This window comes from Falco naumanni, chromosome 1 (genome assembly GCF_017639655.2).
Source record: "Falco naumanni isolate bFalNau1 chromosome 1, bFalNau1.pat, whole genome shotgun sequence".
Lineage (NCBI taxonomy): Eukaryota > Metazoa > Chordata > Aves > Falconiformes > Falconidae > Falco > Falco naumanni.
This window is the reverse complement of record NC_054054.1, coordinates 32465299-32487778: the sequence shown is the minus strand read 5'-3', so window position 1 is coordinate 32487778 and position 22480 is coordinate 32465299. Positions and strand designations below refer to the sequence as shown.

General features: G+C 41.8%; 1 protein-coding gene across 1 annotated transcript in view; it reads right to left on the bottom strand.

The window, feature by feature from the left end:
• Positions 1–20763, bottom strand: part of PPARGC1A (PPARG coactivator 1 alpha) — a 372842-nt gene extending 352079 nt beyond the window's left edge. The window contains exon 1 of the mRNA XM_040588281.1: positions 20555–20763. Within this exon, the coding sequence (XP_040444215.1) occupies positions 20555–20641 (87 nt within the window). The 5' untranslated portion in view covers positions 20642–20763. The remainder of the gene's footprint in view (positions 1–20554) is intronic.
• Between the last annotated feature and the right edge of the window lie 1717 nt (positions 20764–22480).

The window sequence follows — 22480 nt, the reverse complement described above, 5'->3', positions numbered from 1 at the left end:
CCTGCACAAGAAGCCACACCTGTAAGGCTGAGCCAGGTAACTTCCAGTCTCAACAGATATATTCCAACCAATAAGGAACAGATTTTGATTTAGAGTCTGAAAAACTTTTTTTAAAAAAATGCGCAGTATTTCATTCAAATAGCTCCACTATGCACCCACAAGTGAAGGAACTCTAATTCTCAGTACATGCAGTGGGGTAGGTCCTCAGCAGAAGTCAACCACCTCATCTACATCAACTGTACTCGGTCCTAACCACAAAATCTGAAACTCATTGCAAACTATCTACTAGTTCTGCTACCTTAAAATAAACGATTTTCCTTTTTAACTCTCTAATAACTGTGACCTTTATTTTAAAAGATGTTACTGAATGGAAAACATTGTAATTATTGCTAATTTTACTCAAAATATTTAAAATTACTGCTCTATTTCAAAAAAAAATTTAGCACAGCATTTAATGGAAAAACTATAAAACCACCTACTCACAAAAAAGTAGGTATGTTCTATAGACTGGTCAACAGATTTAACTCAACTATGTTTATGATTGTTTTTACTTCAAGATTTGTGTATATATGTGGAAATCACTGATGAAAGAATTGCATTTATGTTGCACTGAAGTCTACGTCATGCTGTGATAAAAATGTGTACTTCTCTATACATCAGAGAACAAGAATAATTGACTACTACATGGGCAATGTTAGATTTATGATTTTTTATTTATTAATTTACTTGTTCAGGAATTTTTAACATAGGTCGTTGACTTAAAAGATATTACATTAGTAAGTACAACACCCAGCCAAACAAGGGTCTAGATCTCACTAATAGGCTTCAAAGATACCAAAATTACTGAGCTAAGTGGTCTTGCAAGTGTATTTTAAATTATTTTGGTTTAAGTTTTTATTTCTAAAGGTAAATGGAACCAACCTTTAGACACTTCAAAGAAGCCTAGACTTTTTGAAAGTACCACATCTCTGCCCACTGCAAATCAGGCCCTTTAATGAATCTCAAGGTGGGGTGGAAGCATAATAAAAGCACCAAAATTAAGAGACATTTTGAAAATGCTTTCTACCATTTTAAACATGCAGACGAAAAAAAAACCCAAACCACCACCCAGTTATTAACTATCCCCTCTGTGAAGCACTGACTAATGAATTAGGTAGTCTAGACAGTACCTGAGAGCTTCTCAACTTCCTCATAAACATCTACATGGAAAATGCAGATAATGCTTCTTATTTCTAATACTTTTTCATACAAAGTGAACGGCATTAAATATTCTCAACTGATTTAAACAGATAATAAAGAGATACGATGCAATATGTAGACTGCTTGCAGATGGAGTCAACAGAGACAACTTTGGCACTCTGGAGATGTATAGTTCTGGTTTTGCCAACCAATCTCCTGAGCCACCTTTTGTATGTGTCACTCTAAATTTCCTTCGTAAATATTCCTAAAGGGAAGAGATAATGAGAAATGGAGGAACAGGAGGAAGTGTAAACCTACAAACCCTGGAGCGTCCTTTCATTTTTGAAAAAGGTGATACAGTCTGGTTTTGAGGTTCATGATAAAAATACTGTCCTGCTTTCACATTTGCAGTGGATTTGCTGATGGAGAAACATGTCTGCTTTTTAAATAATGAAAATGTCTTAAACATGTTCCTGTCATTGAAAATCACTTCTTGCAGGAGCCATTGTCAAAATCTACGTGCATGTCAAGTGCTAGATGTACTAAGAGGAGGAAAAAGAACATAAAAGCACTAGCTACTCTGGAAATAATAAACTGAATTTTTTTTAAGTCTTTTAAACTGAAACACATTTACTTACATTAATCCAACACGTTCACTCTGTAAACAAGAGAGAAAACTGAAAAATATGGAAGCATGAGATACCTTGAATTAAAACCAAATTGTAATATTAGCATCAGGAGCAAACTCTTGTCTGCCAGGTTAACTCAGAAAACACTCCATCTGTCCACAATACTTGATATATACGCCTATTTAGAAGGGGGTCTCCCCAAAAAAGACAGTGTAAAAGTGTGAAAATGTGTATGGAAAAAGTGGATATAAAGCAACTGAAGCTGAAAACTTCAGCATCCCGTACTGATGATATGATAAAGCAGCAGAGAAGGTAAGCAGAGCGAGGGTAAATTGTGAAGGTGCAAGCATGCATTTGCAGGCCAAAGCTTTAGGAAAAGTGAGCAAAGGGCTCAGCTTTATCTTTGGCCAGTCTTAATTACAAAGTGGGGTTCCTCAGTTGTGAAGTGTATTTTGTAACAAATCAGGTAGGTTCATGAAGAACAGGCAATCCTGGGAAGAAAATACGACAGAGCTAAACCAAGTCAATGATTTGCCAAGGGCAGAGAACATATCAACTTCTATGATTTCATTAGTCTCATGTTAGAGCCTGCCCTGATCCAGAAGCCAAGAAATTATGTGGCTTGTCTTTTCTTATTTCAATTTCTAACATTCCTGATGGCACAGCAAAGTGAAAAAGCAAACCCAACAGTTCAAAATCCTGAAAACAAATAAAAAGGTCCTCAAAAATCTTTAGAGGCATCACAATTTTAAGCAAGCTGATTTTAAACCTCTGACACAGAATTCTTAAAAGCCAACCATGGCCAATGTTTATCTGCTTTCTGAATGAATCATGGCTATTTATGAAGACACTGAAAGCTGTTTTGAATAACAGGAAAAAGAGCCAACAGTGAGGGCAACACAAAAGACCCAACCACCAATGAATCATTTGAAGATATCCCCAATGCACATAATTACCATCCCCATTAAGCAACAGTCACTGCAATTAAGTATTGTTTGGCTTAAATCAGTTACCTGGAATGTCTTCTGATCAGGCCTGTTTCAATTAAGTGGCACTTACTTACTACCTTAATCATGCAGTATCAGTTCAAAGCAGCATAGTACAGCTTCACCTTGAAAGCGATCAGACTAACATTTGGCAACCAAAAGCAAGAGCCCTTGAGTTTCCAAATGACAGAAAACTGATATATAAGTATAAAGCATTATTGCATTGTCTTCTCTCATTTGCTTTTATTTCTACAATTCTACTCACATAATTCTTAAAGCTGCTACCAGTTGAAGATCTGTTTAAAAACAAAAGAGAGATTAAGCGCATACTAAACGCCACATTGTGCTGCTCCTTAACAGGAAGATGCTGGGGAGAACATTAAATACAGAAACAGCAGGACAATGCTTAAAATCATCATTAGAATTTCATTTTTAAACATGGAAATTTCTGCACTTTCTCTCCTGCCACACAACTGGCTATAAATTACTCAGTTTTAATCATGTTTTGCTACACTGAGTTAACTTTGAGTTAGATGCTTTTATGATGCATACCTCTTCTGTTTCAGAGTATTAAGCACTTTTTGCTCATTTGAAACTTTGCACTACAAAAGCAGTCACACCTCTTACGTTAAGAATTTTATTAAAGCAGATATATAAAACTTCTTTTAGAAAATGTTACGTGGATGGAATTTTTACTGCTTGACAGTAGGGTTTTCTGACAGACAAATACATCCAAGTTAATATAAAATTAGGTATTTCAATGTGTACTTATTTTTTGGTTTTAAGTTAGATTTTAAAAAAACAACAGCAACAACAAAAACAAAACAACCCAAAACCCACACCTATGAACAACCCTTTTTCCTTCACATAATGCAATTCCTAAACTTTTCACCCTGAATTTCAGACACCATCTTTAAATCTGTCGTGACTTCTCCTAAGAATAAAATTTTCAGAATCCCCCTCATTTCATGCTGCTACTTAATCAGTTTAAAAGTACACATACACTACATAGGAAGTACAGTGCTGAACAGAGATATCCATCTGGATAGCAGACAAAATGGAAGATACGCTGACATGCTTGCCTACCTGTAGTAACTAGTCCACTAGAAGACTGAAGTGCCACCTAGTTCTGTTGCCTTTGTTATCTGAGCTAGTTAATTTCAAACTACCTCAAATATTCCTACACAGCACTACATATTTTAGAAGAGCTTACCTGAAGTCTTACTGAAAGGCACCTTGCTTCTCACACCTATGTGCCTTCAAAAAATAAGACTCAGCACCTTTGACAAATGTCACCCTAATTCCCCTGGACTCAGCTCTAAATACAGTCGTCACTGCCAAACCAAAACTCTCGGTGGTCGCTGACACGTTTACAGGGAATTACTTCAGGCTGTGCTTTATCTCACACAGGTTTAGCACAGATATCAGAACAGGCCTGTTCCAGTCTTCAATTTCAGCTTAGAAAAATCTGCAAGCAAAATACACATCATCAAATCTTGTTTTTTTTCTAGGGGAACACATGGGCATTAAAGCTCAAGAGTCTGCATGGAGTTCAGTGCCCTGCACTGTGGAACTACATCAAAGATTGAGCATGCTAGGCTTATTTTTAAAAACTTATACAACAGGCCTTCAAAGCCCTGCCTGTGATTAACAAACATCATAAGAATGTGTTATTAAAAAGAGACACATCAGTTACAGTAATCAATTTCTGTGACTACTGGTAATTCTCTGCATAATCCAGCCAAGAAAGGTTTCCATACAGCTTTCCCTGCGATACGGTTGCAAGCTGTCTTCATGCACTAAATGCTATAGAGATACACATGTCAAGAGACATTGATTCTTGTTGTTTCAGATTCAGTTGCTCAAAAAGCCCAAAAATTCAGTAAATGCTAAACAATTAGCCACTGAAAGTCAGCCCTATTTAAGATGTCTGAGGCTTACCATCAAAAACCTGAACACTCAAAATCATTGCTTCTTTGAAGGGGACCGGGGGGGGGGGGGGGGGGGGGGGGGACAGGGGGGGAATAAAAATCACAGCCTCAATACACACCTACAGAAAAGTGCATTCGTTTATCTACAGCTCTTCAGTGAGGAAAAAATCCAGACCTACTGAAAATCAGTAGCTCCCACTGTTTTCACCTCAAATCTTCCCTAGAAAAGGCACTTAATTCTTACTCACTTAGTACCTCTCCCTATTTAGTGCTTTTACAGCAAATGTAGGCTGAATCCAGTCTCTTGAGGCTGCAGCTGACCCAGGCTACCAGCCCTACAGACCTCTAGTTGCTCACCATCACTTCCTGATGATCACCCAGCATGACAGCACATCAGTACCGTACCGTACTGTACCCATGCTTTCAAAATAAAGGCAGGTTTGCTTGTAGTTAAGATTCCTAAGAGTAGAATTTTTTCGACATTCGTATTAATTCAGGTCATTTTGAAAGAACCAGGTTAGGGAGAAATTGCATGTGCAGTTAGTTAAGCTTGCAAATTCGGATGAAGGGCCTGCTGTCACAAAGGCCACACTAACACAATGGGGCAGTAACAGCCAGTGACTGGCACAGTAACTGCCTTAGCACATCTGACCGCAGACTTACACCACACTGAAACCACTATGGGCCGTGACTGATGCTAAAATACATGGATTTGCCTTCTTCTTGCTTGCTTGCTCTTGAGCCTGTGCTGCTCCTCCTTTGTGCCACAGCCAACGTTTGTGTAGCTATAAGGTGAGCCATGTGCAAGAGGTGAATGAACTTCAACATGGAACACTTGCACCAGCATAAACGCAGGAGGCGAGATGGGAGATGGGGCCACCAAGGCCATCTCTTTCAGAAGCAGTCCTGGCTGAAAGAGTTTGAAGAGAATGAACTACTGCGTATCAGAGAACTAATGCATCCAGTTCATTTTCAGATATACAGTAATAAATTCAGCCCTGACATAAACTGACTTCTCAAAATTGGATCAGAAGTTAGTATATTTCTTCTTTTCCCCCCCCCCCTTCTTTTTGTGTTAAACTAAGGGGCCAAGAATATTCTAAAGCTTTATTTTGTGGCAGGGTGGGAGGGTGTCCCCTGTCTAGACCAATTCTGAGGACTTGAATAACTAGAAATGTACTATCTAGAAAAAGATGTAAGTATTTTAAAGCTACATGGGGCATACAACTTGCTGACACACAGACACATTAATATTATGCATCATGCATAAAGTATTCCTCCCACATAATACTTTTATTACTGTCTCTTTGGTGCAGGCACTAAAAGTGTAACCATGTGAAAACACAGGTACAGTCTCTACAGATCCAAAGTTATTAAAAAATGCTCATTTACACACTATGAATGTAAAAGTTCCTGCTCCTCCCAAGAAAGGTATATTAAGTAACATATTGCTACATGCATGTATAACTTAACTAGTAGACTGGCATCTCATCACTAAAAACACCCAGTAATTTTAACTCAAATATTTGATGACACCAATTGTTCAGTAATTACACATCTGTAGAAGACTTTCTGCAAGGCAGCTGATTTATTACAGCATGACTTCCAGATCACAAAATTAAGAAGATACTACAGAAGAGCACATTAAGTGCATTAAAAGGGGAGATATTACAAAATACAATAAGGAATTAGCATAGATGTTTCTCCTGAGTTTTAGCAAGGATTGGTGCCAGGCTTTACACTAATCAGCATTTAATCAGATAAAATGATGATAAAGTTAGTAGACAGCAGTAAGATTGGCAAAAGTCATAAAGATGAAGGAGGCTCATTTAATGAAGTATGTTTGGATAAAACAAAGCACTAAGGTGCAGATGAATGAACAGAAAATTTAATGTGCATACAGAACAGTAGACCATATCCTGGATAATCATGACTTGGTTAAGACAGCAGGTATTGAAATGCACAGGTTACACAATGTGAACTCTCATCGTGAAACTGCAGCTAAGAAGAATTGATTTGAACCTTGAATATAAAGAAGAGAAGCAGGTAAGTGAATTCTTCTCTGTAGTACTGAGAGCACTGGAGACACAAATAGTGAAACACTGTCTCATGCTTCCGGCATCTGTTTTTTCCTGAAGAGACACCAAAAAATTGGAAGGAAAACAGAAAATCATGCAAATGTACTTGAAGTCTGCAAAAAATGTCCTCCAGTAAGAGTCTTAAAGAGGTCACTCTGATCAGTTTAACAAAAAGAAGACACAGCAGTGTTTTGAGTAAAAGTGTTTTTCTGAGGGAGAAACAAAAAGATACTGAAGGGCTTCCAAACCTACCAGGTCAAGTCATATAGGGAACCTCTGCCTAGAAAATTAATTTTTAACAACTCTAATGAAAAACAGGGCTTCCTAAAGAACGTAAAGAATGAGAATGATTAACCAGTACAGGAAGTATCAAAAGCTTTACTGAATACTTGATGCCTTCCTTCAAATAAATACTTCAATTTTGGAAAGCATTTTTGTCAAATAGAAGTCAAACACTAACCACAGTTTTCAAGAGGTAACTGGATAACCAGTAATGGCTGAATCACCCGGTCAAACTCTGTGGCTCACTCTGTGGCTTTACAAAATCATATTATTCTCAAAACCAAATCTTCTCTCTTTCTTCTACACATGCAAATGTGAAACATAGAAATCACAAAATTACAAATACCATCAGTTCTTAAGATAATTCCTGAAAAGTCATCTTTAATTTGCTGTATATTTTACTGCTCAGGACAAGAGAACTAAGGAATTTATCACCTTAGCTACTACCTTGGTTGTATCTTTTCATTCAGACAACGTTATCTCCTTGTCTCCCACACAAGAGCCATGCTATTATCAAAGTCTTTCTCACTAAACAATTATTTCCTTTTATGATTTCTTCTGGCTGGTCAAAGATAAGGGCTTACAGTGAGCTTGATTAGTGTTGCAAACAAATAAGAGTAATACTAGAGTAGACATAACTAAGCTTAAGTAATCAGCACTATTAATAACCTTTTGATTTCTAATCAAATACAGCTCTGACTTTTGCTGCCACTTTGCTTTACATCTTCGAAACTACAAAAGAATTAATATTTTTCTAAAATATTTCTCAATATGCCAGCCCTTTTATTCTTTTGTTTGCTTTTTGTCTTATACTTTGTAATTCTTCACTAAAAAAAACAAAACCGCAAAACCCCCTAAACAACAAATCTTCTATTAAAAAAAAAAAAGGATCTACACTGTATACTGCCTTCCCTGGTGAAAAGATTTAATTATATACCATAGTATGAAAATTTTCATTTTTTTAATCTAATAACATCCCTGAAGACAGCAAAATCACATTTACTGATATTTGCATTAAAAAAAAAATCCTCACTTGAGACATGCAACTGGGGCAAAAAACAGTACATAGTGTTAATATCTGACAAAATAATATGCAAAAATAGGAACCTAATATGGCAAGGCCTTAGAAACTTGCACCACAGGCAGCACTGCCACATCCATTCTTCATCCTGGGCAACTACTAATCCAAAGGCAGACAGTCATTCTGCTTAAGCAGTGGGCAATGCCCCTTAGGGAAGACACCCAAAACCACTGCCCAGCTTCCTGTGCTTTTAAAACAGGAGAAGTACATCATCTCTTCATTCTCTGCAAATCCCAGATAGGCAACATCTTCTTCCAAACATGCAAAGCTTTTCATTGAGGCTCTCTAAGAGGGAATGCATTCAAAGTACCAAGTATGTCCTACAGTTGACAGGATAGTTCAATCTACTCATAGGAGAAGAAAAGTTCAGTCGTTTCATGGATACATACATTTGTGATCTCCACAAGTGTGGGTTGGTTTTTTTTATATAATAGTCTTCCTATGATTATTCCAAATACTCATTTTTTCACATGGGAAAAAAAATGCAAAATATATGCATAAACAATCTTTTTCTGTTTACATCTGTAAACTTACAGTTTACTAGCTTACAGTTGCAGTACTCCTAGAAAAGTTGAATGCTGCTAAGTGAGTTTATAGTCCATTTAGACATGAAGGTTTAGTGATAATTCTGCAGACACTTCTGTACATCTAGGGTTTTAGCATGCAACACACTGCACAGCCCTAGCACACCCACAGTGTGCACAAGGAACATCATCCTTCTTTCAGGATGCTCTAATAAATAGCCTTCCATTTCATGTGATACTTATTTGAAACAAAAGTAACAAAAATTAGACAAGTTGCTGCTGTTGATTTTTTCGTCCTTCTCCTTTTATTTTATATGAGAATCAAGAATAGAAAGAGTAAAATAACCCCAGGAAACTAAAATAGTTTCTTCACACAAAAAGTTGCCTTTTCCATAACTGTTGTGTCTACCAGCAGACTTGAAAACAGACAGACATCAGTGTTAAAGGTACAAATCACTGTGCTAAACACAAAAGGGAAAAGAATGTCTGCTGAAACACAGCAAATATTTCCCAGAGTTTTCACCTAGAGAATTCCTTTCAAAGACAAAAGTCAAAGATGAAAAAAAATAAAAAATTGATGAGATGTGTGAAGTGTTGGCCCATACAGATCTGAAAAGACTGTAAGCTGCCTTACAAAATGGCCAAATAGCAATATTAATACACAATATGCACTGATAAACTAGTCATTTTGTTTGCCAGTTTTGTCTCAACTTTATTAGTTATCCAGTTAAAGAGTAAGTATTTCTTCTTTTCATTTTTAACATGGTTTTAGGAAGTAATGAGGCAACAGGGAGGCTCTTTTTGCCATGGGTATGCCCAAAATTTTCCTTATAATGCTGTGTGTGTTGATAATCTGTTCAACTTCATGCTCATAAAAAAAATTTCTTTTATAAAGGCATCCTGTAACCCCATATTAAAAAAGAAAAAAAAGAACCAATTCATAAACCTCCCTTAATTAACTTTATTTCCCAAAAAAGCCACACATCTGTTTTCACAGCTGGAAATGATTCAACCATTGGTAACCAAAGAAAAGCTCCAGTGTGTTAAAATACTCTAGCCAAAACCTGGCGCTCCAGCAAAGACAGCTACTATGCCAGCACAATCTCAGCAGCTGTTAGGACAACCTTTATTTACACTGAAAGGGCATGAGAAACCCTGATGCTATTACTACTAAACCAGCAAATCTTATTGGAAAGACACCACTGGTTGAAAACGGACAATGCAAAAGCACAACATGCATTTTACCAATCAAGCAGATTATAATTATGTGAGAACAGTGATGTACAATAATCCACTCTCTACCCACTTTTCTACACCAGATTCTGCAGGGCTCAGCTTCTGGAAAAAAAAAATCCTTTGTAAATTATTTTAATACAACTGTTATTATGAGTGTCAGAAAAATCAATTAACAATGCTGCCCTAAGTCTTTAGAAAAAAAGGACTTAGATAAATAGGAAAAGATTATGCTATTTCTTTTACAGCATTATTTTTATTCTGAAAGTGACATCAAAGAGCCACAACCCCCTCCTTTCCTGCCCCCCCCCCCCCCCCTTTCTTTTGGCTTTGACATCACACCAAGAGAAAAGTATTCCTTTCACTGTTTCTTGTATAGCTGGAGCATCCAAGCTTCTACACACTTATCACTTTCTATCCTTGAATATGAATTATTTTAATCCTCCAGCAATTAACAGTCTTTTGGATGAAAATAAAAAAGGCTAGAAGTGCAACCTTACCTTTGTTGTGTTAATTTATTTGGTCAGTAGTTCATTTACTCATTGTTTCACATGGCTTAAATATTTAAGTGTGTGCATGTCCTACTTACAATCTTTCTTTTTTTACCATTGCATGTTTTCAGCCATCTTTTTTTTTTTCTTTTTTTAAACCTTGCTTATGATCCAAAAGGAGTTTCCTGTCCTTAAGTATCTTTCATGCATGGCTTTCTGTCACTGCACATAATTTTGCATTTTAACGCACTACCTATTCATTTCATCACAAGGCTTTTTGCTTCGGAGAAGAAGAGGAATCATCTTCTATTTGGAAATCCATTTAACAAAGAAAGACACTGAACTGCCAATGAACAATACTGTAAACATTACCAAGTTTCCTTGATCTCCTCATTGCTTTCTTGCTCCCACTGCCATAATTACCATCAATATTCCTAATGTACTGAAGTATGGGAAGTACTTGACAAACAAAAAGGAAAGAAAAGTTCCCTGTCCTTAAGATATAGCTGTCTAAGGCCCCAATCCAGCACACCACACACTCATTTTAAAATTGTAAGTAGCTCCCTTGACTTCAAGTGTTTACAGTTGAGCAATTAAGTGGTCTGTTGGATCCAGGCCTAAGCAAACTATGAGCATATAGAGACAGCAGACAAAATATAGTAAGAAGCTTCATGAATAAGAAGACAAAAGTTTACCAGATACATCAGGTCACAATATACTGTTGGACTTCAGAAAAAAAAAAAAAAAACCACCTTGAAAACAAGTATCTGAAGTGAGTTACCTCCTTAGACTGAGTTTTTGCAATCCAAATATACCTCTGACATTGTGAATTGCTCAGCCCAGGGACCACATGACGACTGTGGATACATTTTATGAAGCCACAGAAACATTTCTAAAACCAAGTTCCAGCAACTCTTCAGGAATAATTACTACAAACAGACGCCCATTTTAAGCTTCAAAAATCCTCATCGCAAATAGACTCATATACATACAACATTCACCTCCTGTCACAGTCCAAGACAGTTTGTTCAGAAAGTAAAATAGCCGAACAAACAAGACTTTTAGTCAAAATGAGAAAACAAGTGAATTTCCACAATGAAGAGCTGACTCAAAAATAAAATTACAAGAAAGTTCCATCCTAAGCAACTGGTTCCATGGTCTCAAAAGAAGACTAAGGCTGAATACAGCACGCTGAATTGCTAGATATGCTATTCCCATTCTATCATTTTTTTCCCCTCTTTATTACTTGACTTGTAATGTTTGCTAGTGGAGCAAATAAGAAAAGATATCATTATATTTTTTTCATTATTAGAAGAATAAAAAGTTACTATCTGACCTACAGACAGATCAACGTATAGCAGCAGATACCAACCTAGAGTAAAAAGTAACAGACAAATACAGTAAAATGCAACATTCAGGGTGACGACTGGGTTTTGGTCAGCTTGTTCCATGGTCTTCCAGACACAAATGAGTTTATCAATTTTTAATAATTAGGCAACAAGTGGTTTCAAGAGACCGGGAGAGGAAAGCTTACATGATCTTTCCACATGGGTTCATGTTTTCACCAAGTAAAAGGCTGAAGTATGGGGATAGCAAACAAGTGCTGGTCAGGAGAAGCAACCCAGAAAGCATCAAATCTAGCATCTGTTGTGAACAGAAAGAGATGGTGCAAAAACAGGAAACAGAAAAGATAAATTATGCAAAGATTTTAAAAGGACAACAAGAAATTTAAAGTCAAAAGCCCTAAATGAGGCAAAGTATGGGCTTTGATTTGGTGGGGGCAGAAGGTGGGGGCAACCAAGAATCAATGGATGCAATGGGATTACCAGGGAAGACTGAGAAAAAGGCTGAATTCAGGTTGACAGGAGGTGATATAGGTGGTGGCTTTATGGTCAAAGCTTTAGGGGATCAGAAATAAACATACATGCAAACCAGTATGTAGAAAATCAACAGAATTCAGACAGACTCCTTGAAAGGAAGGGGTTGGATATGTTGCTTGGATTATGTCCTTTAGTGATATGAAGCATTTCTGCAAGGGGATGAAAATGAGTAGGATTCTGGACTGTTTCTCACACGTTTTGGCTGTGGACTGGTATTTTTCCAAGCATGAATAACTGTATAATACAGAAACATACCATAGCAACTGACAGTGAAAACTTGTTTTGTGAAATTTAAACTAGTAAACTCATTAAAGCACAAGATATTACCTCCCCCCTCCAGTACAGACTTACAGCACTCACTCATTCAAGAAACTATAATAATGTCCCTTCCTCTTCTGTATCCTTCTAATAACCAGGACCACAGGTTCATCAGTTTAATCACAAGTTCAAAAGTGTCAGAAGAATTCACACCACCTTCAGCAGGCTTTGGATACAGCCTAAACCACATACTTTTCATTCTTCTCTCCTCTACAATTTCAGTCCTGATCTACTAATTCCAGAATACTGTGAAGCTCTCTAATCATCGTCATCATCAGCGTGATTTGTAGCTCAGTGCCCCCCTTCTGGAACATTTATACAGGTGAATATACATGAGTAAAGCTTCAGACAAGGACTACAGAGGCAATCTGCAGCTTTAAAAAATGCATATATTATGTGGCACATATTTTGTGAGGGGGACGGTTAAATATTCTATAAACAATTACTAAATTGTCAATGGAATTCAATAAATGTTGTTTTAAAAAAAACTAATTATTTGTTACAATAACCAGCTACTATTGCCATTTTGTATGTGAAGGTTTGTAAACTGCTTCCATTTGAGAAGTAATTGATTCCATTTTTATCATTTCCTCAAGTTTATGTGGTTGTTCACATCCAAAGAGATGATAACATCTATTTGCAGCAAATTATACATTATAATTCCTCATTCAAAAGCTGTAATGGAAAACAAAATGCTAATTTATGCTGTAAACGGAAGTACAGAATCATAATCACTCATTGTTAACATTAGGAACTAAATTGCTCTTGCAAATAATAAAATGGGTTAAAAATGTGGAGGGCTTTTGTGAGCCAAAGTACCAGTGCCTCTTACTCACTCATGTGTTATATTACAAGTGATCAAACAAACCTTTTCTCCTCATGCCAACACAAACTAACCCCTTTTGAGGGAAAGAATAATGGTCCTATGATTGCGAAACAAGGATGTATGTCAGGTGACCATTCCACCCAGGAGTCTCCAACCAGCTTCTCAAATACAGGCTTTCATGCGCTCTCTGCTAGGTAAACTCAACTACGTGCAGAGGCTGTCTACAATACACAAGCAAGCAATACAGAACTAAATGTAAGACCAGAAGAGCCAGACAGCTGACGCTGAGGACCTGACATCTACACTATACCCTCTGTACCATGCACTTTACGGTGCACTTTGTTTGATTATTTAACTTCATCCTAGCTCTGGTCTCATCTCATTAGTTGAATGCCTATTTGTAGCTCAAATGCACTAAGGGTATTCCTGGAACACATCTCCCAGTTCAGTGCTATCCAAAAGGAATTCCGTTTGTTTGCAACAAATCCAATCTACAACGCTAACCAAAGCCCAGCAGAGTCAGGATGAATGCGGCATGCTCCTGCTCCCAAGAAAAGTGCTAGTGTAGACACATCTCTCATCATTTCAGGTCCCAGTGAATTCATATGAAACCAGGAGTGCCCAATTTCTCCTTCCAAAATTAGGACCACAGTGTCACAAGTGCTACATCCAGCGCAAGGGTCACTCGGCTACTAATCTCTCTTCACCTTAATTTTACGTTTGGAGTAGAGACAGTAACACACGACTACTCAGCAGAAGAGGAATCTCAATTGCCACTCATAGACAACACAGTCTAAGAAAAAAAAACGCTGTAGAATTACTGGGTTTCTGTCCTTTTTAGCAATTTTACAGTCCTATAGGTTTTAAATGTACAAGGAGATATGCTCGCACAGCAAACAGACACATCAGAGGAAATGAAAAAACCACCGACACATTAGGACTGTGCACCTGCTCTTCCACGTTTCATTAAGCCTCTACACCTAAATGTACGTCAGGTTCTCTCCTACGTGCATCCGTTGTGCTGGTATCCCTCAGTGATACCTTCTGGTCATGGCGAGACAAACTGGATCGCAAGCATCCACACTGCCTCAGGAAAAAACATTTAAAAGACCATTAACTTTTGGTAAATTAGATCAGATTATAATAATCTAAATGATAAATGCCAGATTTTTTTTAACATGCATATATTTGTAAATAAACTGCCATTTGTAAATAAGCCTCTCCTAGCTTACATTATGTACCTCAAATCCCTGTAAAATAGCAGATTTGCCAGCTTTTTTCAGTTATTAGTATTAAAAAAATACAATTGTGTTATCAAAAATTGAAAATCGCCTTTTAGGTGACCAACAGAAAGTTCCACTGCTTCATGTAGTAAATCATTTTACTGCTGCCCTTTTATATTTAATACCCTTCTGCAGTACACATTTATCTCTACACTAGCAAAGTGTACTCATTGATTTCCTATGGTCTCTCTGGAAGAAGGTTCTGCTTCCCTGATGATGAGTACAAAGGGTGGATGACCCCATTCTCATTCCAATGCAAACCCTGCACTTTTACATTTCTGCTTAGACCACATGAACATTTGACCAGCTAAGAACTCCCTGCCCTCTTCCTACAGAACACATTGCTAGAACTACTGACATTTTTGCCTGAACACAACTGTATTTTTGAAAATCCCGTCTTATGTATAAAGCACTAAAATGCCTTAGTTCATCGCAGCCATAACCGTAACTTACAACTTACACATGGACTTTTCTTCTAAACTAAGACACAAAAATAACATCTTGCCCATTTTCTGCATGCGATTTAAATTCACACTTACTGTGCTCTACTGTACCACTATTTAGCTGTTTTGCTCTGGGGCACGAGGAGATGGTGTGTACCCAGTTTAAACTGTGCTTTTTTTGCCACATGAGACTGTCATCAGAAAACACTTCTCAAAGTTACTGTGTTGTATGATCAAATACAATATTAATCTCTGAAAGAAAGAGAATCATGTTTAACTTTTTTTTAGTCTATTACCTATTTTATTAAACTACATCCTCCTCATTATCCTTCTGTGTATCTCTTGCTGGGATGCTAAGAAAAGAGGTCTCTCTTCAGTTTCACTTTCATTTTTGCTATGTTCCATTTTCACAGCTTTGTGTGCCAGCATACAATACCCCTTGAGTATAGAAAAGTCAGGAAAGATTCAAATCCAGGATTAACTGGGGTTTTTTAATTACCAAGTATTTTATGTTAATACTAAACCAGGACTGATGTTTTTTCTCAACTAATTTAGTATTGACAGCGTCCTTTTAATTTTCAGAGATGTCACAAGCTTTGCTAAAATATAGCTGAAGCTGAATAATGGTTTTATTCCAGTGGTTTTCACAGCCAAATAATGTAGAACAACCAACTGAGTCTTTTTCCATTAAAAAAAAAAAAGTCTACAAAAATCATAAAGTGCACTGCCCAATCTTGTGCAGATCGCTATAGGGTCTCTCATTCAACATTCTCACACACATACTTAGTAAATGCTATACATGTGCAGTGCATTAACACAAACTCATCCAGCATATTTCCAAACCTGCATAGACTCCAAGTTCTACTATTCAAATAACTAAAAAACCAACAACAAAAAATATCCAGAAGTGATGGGAACAAAAATAAAAGTCTCACCGGCTGTGGGCCAAACTGAAACAGCCATGGGACTTACTCTAGTTAGAAGAAGAGGAGGCGTAGAAGCAATATACTACACAGTCCAGCTCCCCAAAAATACTGGCAGAAAGCTCTGACTGCATTGGGGTACTTCTGTCCCTGGGGCATACATAAAGACAAAGAGCCAAGCCACAAAGTTAGCTCTTAGCTTAATCTTTCACCGAGGTGCTTATATCCACAGAATACCATGAATGTACTGCCATGTTTGAAAACACAGGACAAAGAGATGATGCCAGGTAACAAGACCTCAGCTGACTGTTGCAGGGAGAAAAAAAAAAAAATCTCTGAAACAATGGCCATGATCAGGCAGCATACTCTCATGTTACTTCTACACTGCAGGGATTTTCTTGAGGTCAAATTAAAATAAGCATCCAGATGTATACCTTAATCATAGGATTTCATTCACGGACTACATTTCAAATTGCTTTCAAGCATTTCCCAACCATATAGATTAGTAACACAACAACGTATCCAGTTCTGGACTAGAGAGTGAAAAATAATTAATACAAATAATGCTGCCAGTTCAGCATGGACAGGTTATGCCCAAGAATATTACTGCTCTTGCAAGGCTGAATACCCTCTTTGCAGTACTTAGAAATAGCTGTTCTTTCCTCATGACTACTAATTAAGGAACAGATGTAAAGAGAATTTCAGTAAGCCAGAGGATACACTCAGGACATTTCCAGCAAACACATATTCACAAAATAAAGAACTAAAAGTAGAATGTTTGTTGACAGTCTAAAAATGCAGATCACAGAATGAATCAACAGGAAATCTTCTGGATATTCCTCTGCCTCAGGTTTACACACATTAGCAAGACAATGCAGGTAAGTTGCTGCAACAACAATTCATAGTTGTCAGGATTTAAGTCTACAAGTTTGTCTAGTCTAGAATTTAGCATAATGCTTAAGTCCTTGTACTAAAATAACTGCAAAAAAAGACAGCAAACTTCAAGAGAATGGTCAGTCTTCTCGGAGTTCTCCTTAGTAATAAAAAGTCTTATTTATATAGAGCCTTACTCTCTAGAAGACTGCCTCAGAAACTGATTCAAAACAGACTTCATAAAGTTTCCAGGCATCATTTTTCCAATACAAGCTTTCCTCTGATGCACTTTGGAATTTAATATACAATGGAAAAAGCTCCTTCCAAGAATATTACCAACAAACCACGCATATGATCTTGTGCTTAAAAATGAACTGCAATAATGCATCAAAAATATAAAAGTTCAAATGTATCTCTCAACCTTCCTGCATTATAAAGCAAATCTTCTACCTCTGCTTTCAAAACTGTCAGATAGTATTTTATGCTTCTAGAAGAAATCACTGTTCTCTTTAACCTGACTGGTTCCATTACTAAGTCTTATTTTGATTACCTATACTCTCATTAAATTCTTGAGAAGGCAGGAAAATATTCTTTTAGTAAGCTATGGCTGAACCGCTACTGATATTATACAAGGGATCCTTTTACCTCATACTAGATGTTGAGAGTGCATCATATTGATCTAGGAATAAAAAACCTATTTTTCCGGTAGTCAACCCATCTTCTCATCTCAGCACTTTGTTTCAAAGTTTTTCTGTTTGCTGTATTGTTTTAAACAGAGTATACAAAACAAATTCTATTTCAGCTACGTTGCTATATTTAGCAAGAAGAAATGGTTTGCAAGCTTTTTTTTTTTTTCCCCCTGGATGCAATTCAGGTAAAAACAAACACACAAATATGGCTGACTGTCAAATTTAAGCCAACTCTGCCTTTTTAAGTGTTAAAACTTGTAAGAAAAATCTATTTGCAGCAAAATCCCATATTCATTTTGATTTCATATTCAGACTAACATCTACTGCTAATCCTCGGCTGGTGAATTTGACTGATGCAAATGCTAACGTAATACGCAAAAGATGAAAATAGAAAGGAGCCTTGAGCACCAGAAAGAATACGTATCTTAAAAATTCTTCTCATCTTTACCCTGGAAGGTCTTACAAGTTCATCTGTTCCCATTGTAATGCTATATAATGATTACACCTTCTTCCAAACTCCTTTTCTAATCATGCATATTTAATTCAACTTTGTGTATACATCCTACAGTTTATATAGTCCTTCTATAAATAGACCTTCTGCATCCTGAATTGCCTCCCCCGTTTTCCCTCAGATACAGTTCAACATTGGTATTTAGTACAGATCAACTCTGGATTTGTCAGTAATTCTTCCTGCTTCCATTGTGATACGGGCTTGCTCTCCTGAAAAGCAATGTAAGGGAACCTATCATTTCACAATGCCATTCTTTCATACAACTGTTTCGCTACAGAATGAAACTAACTTTAGATAAAGGAACTGGTTTAAACCTGATTTTATTGTCTGCGTTCCTAACCATTTCCCTCCTCCGATGGTTTCAAAGGAGTCCTCATAGAGGGGGGAAGAAGAGAAAGAAAAAAGAAAAAAAAAGAAAAAAAAAAAAGCCTGCCTTTTATACCAGCCATAAGCCCTTCTAAAATCCCAGTTACTTGCGCGGACTCGGTATTCCGCAGGGTAACGTGCGTTCTGTGCTCATGCAAACGCAGCGGCAGCGGTGCGTGCAGCCGGTGCGCACGGAGCGCGGCAGGCCCAGCAGCACCCGCCGGGCTGCCACCCCGCGCCGTAAGCGCGGAGCAAACTTGAGCCGCAGCCACCGCCGGGCAGCCGGGCGCGCCGTGCCGCCGGGGAGCGGCTCCGTGAATGCGGGCGGCCCCCCGGCGGCTCCCAGCCGCTGCCCGGCCCGGCCCCGCCAGCACCGCACTGCCGGCGGCCGCCACCCGCGCACCTGCCCCTCCCGGCGCGGGGCCGCCGGCGGCACCTGACGACTTCATCGCGCCAGAGGCGCTCCGGCGCGCTCGGGAGAGCACTGAGCGGCGGCTCGGGGCTCGATACGTGCCTCTGCTCCCCGCACGGACCCTCCGCCCCCTTCCTCACCGCAAGCGAGCCTGGCTTGCTCCCCGCTAGGAAGCCTCCCCCCCCGACTGGGGCGGCAAACTCGGCAGGCGGCTTCACCCAGCACGAGGTGCGGTGCCCTCCGAGATGGGCCCGGCAAGTACCCGCTCGCACCCGGGCCACCAGAGATCAGTATTTATTTATTCGGGTGCTGCCGGGGGCCACCCGGCTGCCAGGGCTCCGGTGTCCCGCCGCGACGGCCCGACCCCCGGCCCCGCTGCCGGCGGGGCGCCGCTCCCCGCCGCTCGGCGCCGTTAACTCCTGGAGGCAGGGCGGAGGCGCGGCTTCTCGACCGCTCGTTGTGAGGGGTAACCTCAAACTGGCGACTGCTACTTTGGGGATGTCAGTGTCCTGGACACCGGTGCTGCGGGGCCTTCCGTGAGCTCAGCGGGCTCTGCTCCCCGCAGGAGGGAGCGGGAGGCGACCCCCGCCCCCCGCGAGCCCCGGGCCGCCTGGGGGGCCGCGGGCGGGTCTCCGCCGCCTCCACAGCGCGGCGGTGCCTTTTCCCCGGGTCGCAGCCCGCTGCCGCCCGCTGCCCAACTTTTCCTGTCACGCCGGCACCAGCAACCCCTTTCCACACGCACGCACACACACCGATGTAGTTTATAAATGACAGTTGCCTGTAGACTTTCACCAGACAAGCAGCGGGGGCAGCAGACTACAACAGTTATTTAATTAAAGACGCTTTAGAGGCTCCCAGAATAGCTCTCTACCTCCGAGGCGCGATTTCTGGTTTCTCCCCGCTCTCCCCCACCGCCCCGCTGCCGCCCCCCGCGGCCCGAGCCACGGCGCGGGCGGGAGGGACCGACCCGGGCGCAGGGGCCGGCGTTACCCGGCTGCGCGCTCTGCATTGCACAGTCATCAAAGTTAACTACGGGGGGGGGGGGGGCGCGGAATCAGAAGGAGAGACGGGTAAGCCGAACTATTTTCACCTAGGCAGGATCCGAAATTACGAGGCTGAACGCACATGCAGCCATTGCTGAGGGAGAGGGGCACGGGCGGCAGCCAGTCCCTGTCGCTCCCAGCCTGTCAGCCGCACGCCGCTCCCCCCGCCTCGGCCAACTCGTCTGGCCGCCCTCAGCGGGGACCCGCCGAGCGCCGGGGGCGGCGGCGAGCGCGGCCGAGGGGGGGGCTCGGGGCCGCTTCGCTCGAGTTGCCTTGTGGTGCCCCGAGTTGCTCCCGGGTAACGCGCAGCGCTCGGCGCAGCACGGCTCCCGCTCCTCGGCCCTCCTCCCGCTCCTCTCGCTCACGGGAGGGGTGGAGGCGGAGGGAAGGGGGCCGCAAGGCACACGGAGAAAAGGCCCTTTTCTCTCGTTCCTTTCCCGAGTGCCCCCCACGCGCTGAACAGGCACACTTCCAGACCCTTCCCGCACACACCGGCACCACCTCCGCCTCCCCCGAGGCGCCCGGCGGGAGCAGCGGCAGCGAGCGCGCCCCGCGGCACCGGCCGCCGCTTACCTGGTTGTAGGAGGTCTCCCAGGAGGAGGTGTAGTTGTAAAAGAAGGAGGAGAAGCAAGCGTCTTCCGACAGCCCGCAGCCAGCCATCCTCTGGGCGCAAAACCTCTTCGGGAAGGCACGCAGCAGCCTTCGCAAACTCTTGCCTCTTGCGCGATCGCCGCCGCCGCCGGTGCTGCCGCCGCGGAGTGTGCCGACAGCTTCGCCCTGGCGGCGGCTCGCGCGGTGCGTGCGGGAGCGAGCGCGGCTGGAGGTAGGCGAGGGCAACGCGTGTGCGTGCGTGTGTGTGTGTGTGTGCCTGTGTGTGTGCGCGGCTGTTTGTGGAGGCACCGAGGCGCCGGAGCCGGCGTCACGTGCGCGCGCTCACCCCGCTGCCGCCGGGGACGGGCTGTGCTACCGACCCCGGCACTGAATCACCAGCGCCAGGCGCCCTCTCCATCCCCACCCATGCCCGTCCCCGCTCGGCAGCGCAGCCTGCGCAGGGAGACAAGGGGCGCGCTTGCAAGGCCTGCGACGGCACCGCGGCGGGGAAGGAGCGGGCAAGTGGCGACGCGCGTCCTCCCCCGCCGCGCCGGGGCAGCGCCGCCACGGGCGGGCCCGCCCTCCACGGCCGCGGCCCGGCCTCCCCCGCCCCGCCCCGCCCCGCGCCGTGCCGAGCCGAGCCAAGCCGTGCCGGAAAAGTTGGAGCCGGGTTTCCAGCGTGTGACCCGCGGCCCGTGAGGGGTGTACGGGAACAGGCGACACCCGGCACCGCAGCCCGGTCCCGGGCCGCCCCGCGGCGGCCGCCTGAGGGGGCGGGGCGCCGCCTCCCACCGGCGGGAAACTTCGCCTCAGAGTCCTCAGCGGGTCCCCGTCTCGTCAGGTACCGTTTCCCTCGCTTTCTCCTTTTTTTGGGTTGCTTTTTCCCCCCCTCAGCACCCCGTTTTCAAGGAGCAGGAGAAAGGCGGAAGGTTATTTTTTTATATTTGTTTTTAAGTGTGTCAGTGAGCTCCCTCCCGCCCGTGCCCCTGCCTCCAGCCGCCCGCGCCTGCCGCCGCCCTGGCCACAACGCCGCCCTGCAAAGGCGGCCCAGGGCGGCAGTGCCGGCCCGCAAGCCCTCCTCAGGTTGTTCGTCGGGCATAGCGAAGCCGTACTGAATGTAATGATTTTAAAATGTTTGCCAAGCAATCAGCAGAAATAAATTGGATTATGTTGACCATGTTCCTAGGCTATTGCTTACAATGATTGCACACCCAGCACCCTGAGCACAGTCCTCTGACAAGGGGAACGTTTTCCTCATCGACTAACACTGATACCACAAAACTCAAAGCAAATAACGTAGGTGGCAATTCTTTTTCAGACTAATTGTTCTGTTTCTTGTAAGAATTGTATGTTTTTCATTTAAAAAAATATTGGTTTTGCTTGCAAGTCATAACTGGGAGGGCCAGTGGTTTGTTGAGCAGCACCCAGCACAGTCATAACATCCCATAGTCATTAATGGAAAAGGCTAGAGTGATCAAAGGCCAACTGAAGCTCCTCACTCCCCCTCACCTGGTATTTGAATGAAACCACTATTTAGTAATACCCATTAAATCCTTTGACCATTCTGTTTGTCAAGGAAATCTTATTTTCTTTAGTCTTTGAATGTGGAATGAGCATGGAATGCCATGAAACACACCTGAGTGTAGCAGAAACTCAGCTTTTTGATGTGAGTTGACTTTATCTGAATGAAGACTAGCCAAGAATACCTGAATTCATCATCCAGAGGGACCTCTCTGACAGGCAGCTCTCTTCCATACGAGGTCAAAGAGCCTTTCATCCTGCCCTAAACCAGGTAAAAATACAGCAGGAAGGATCCCAGCAACAGACTATGGAAACTACATCAGAAACAAGGAGGTCACTATGTCCACAATGATTTGTTTCTCAAATTTCTTCAGTGTTTTCCTTCAG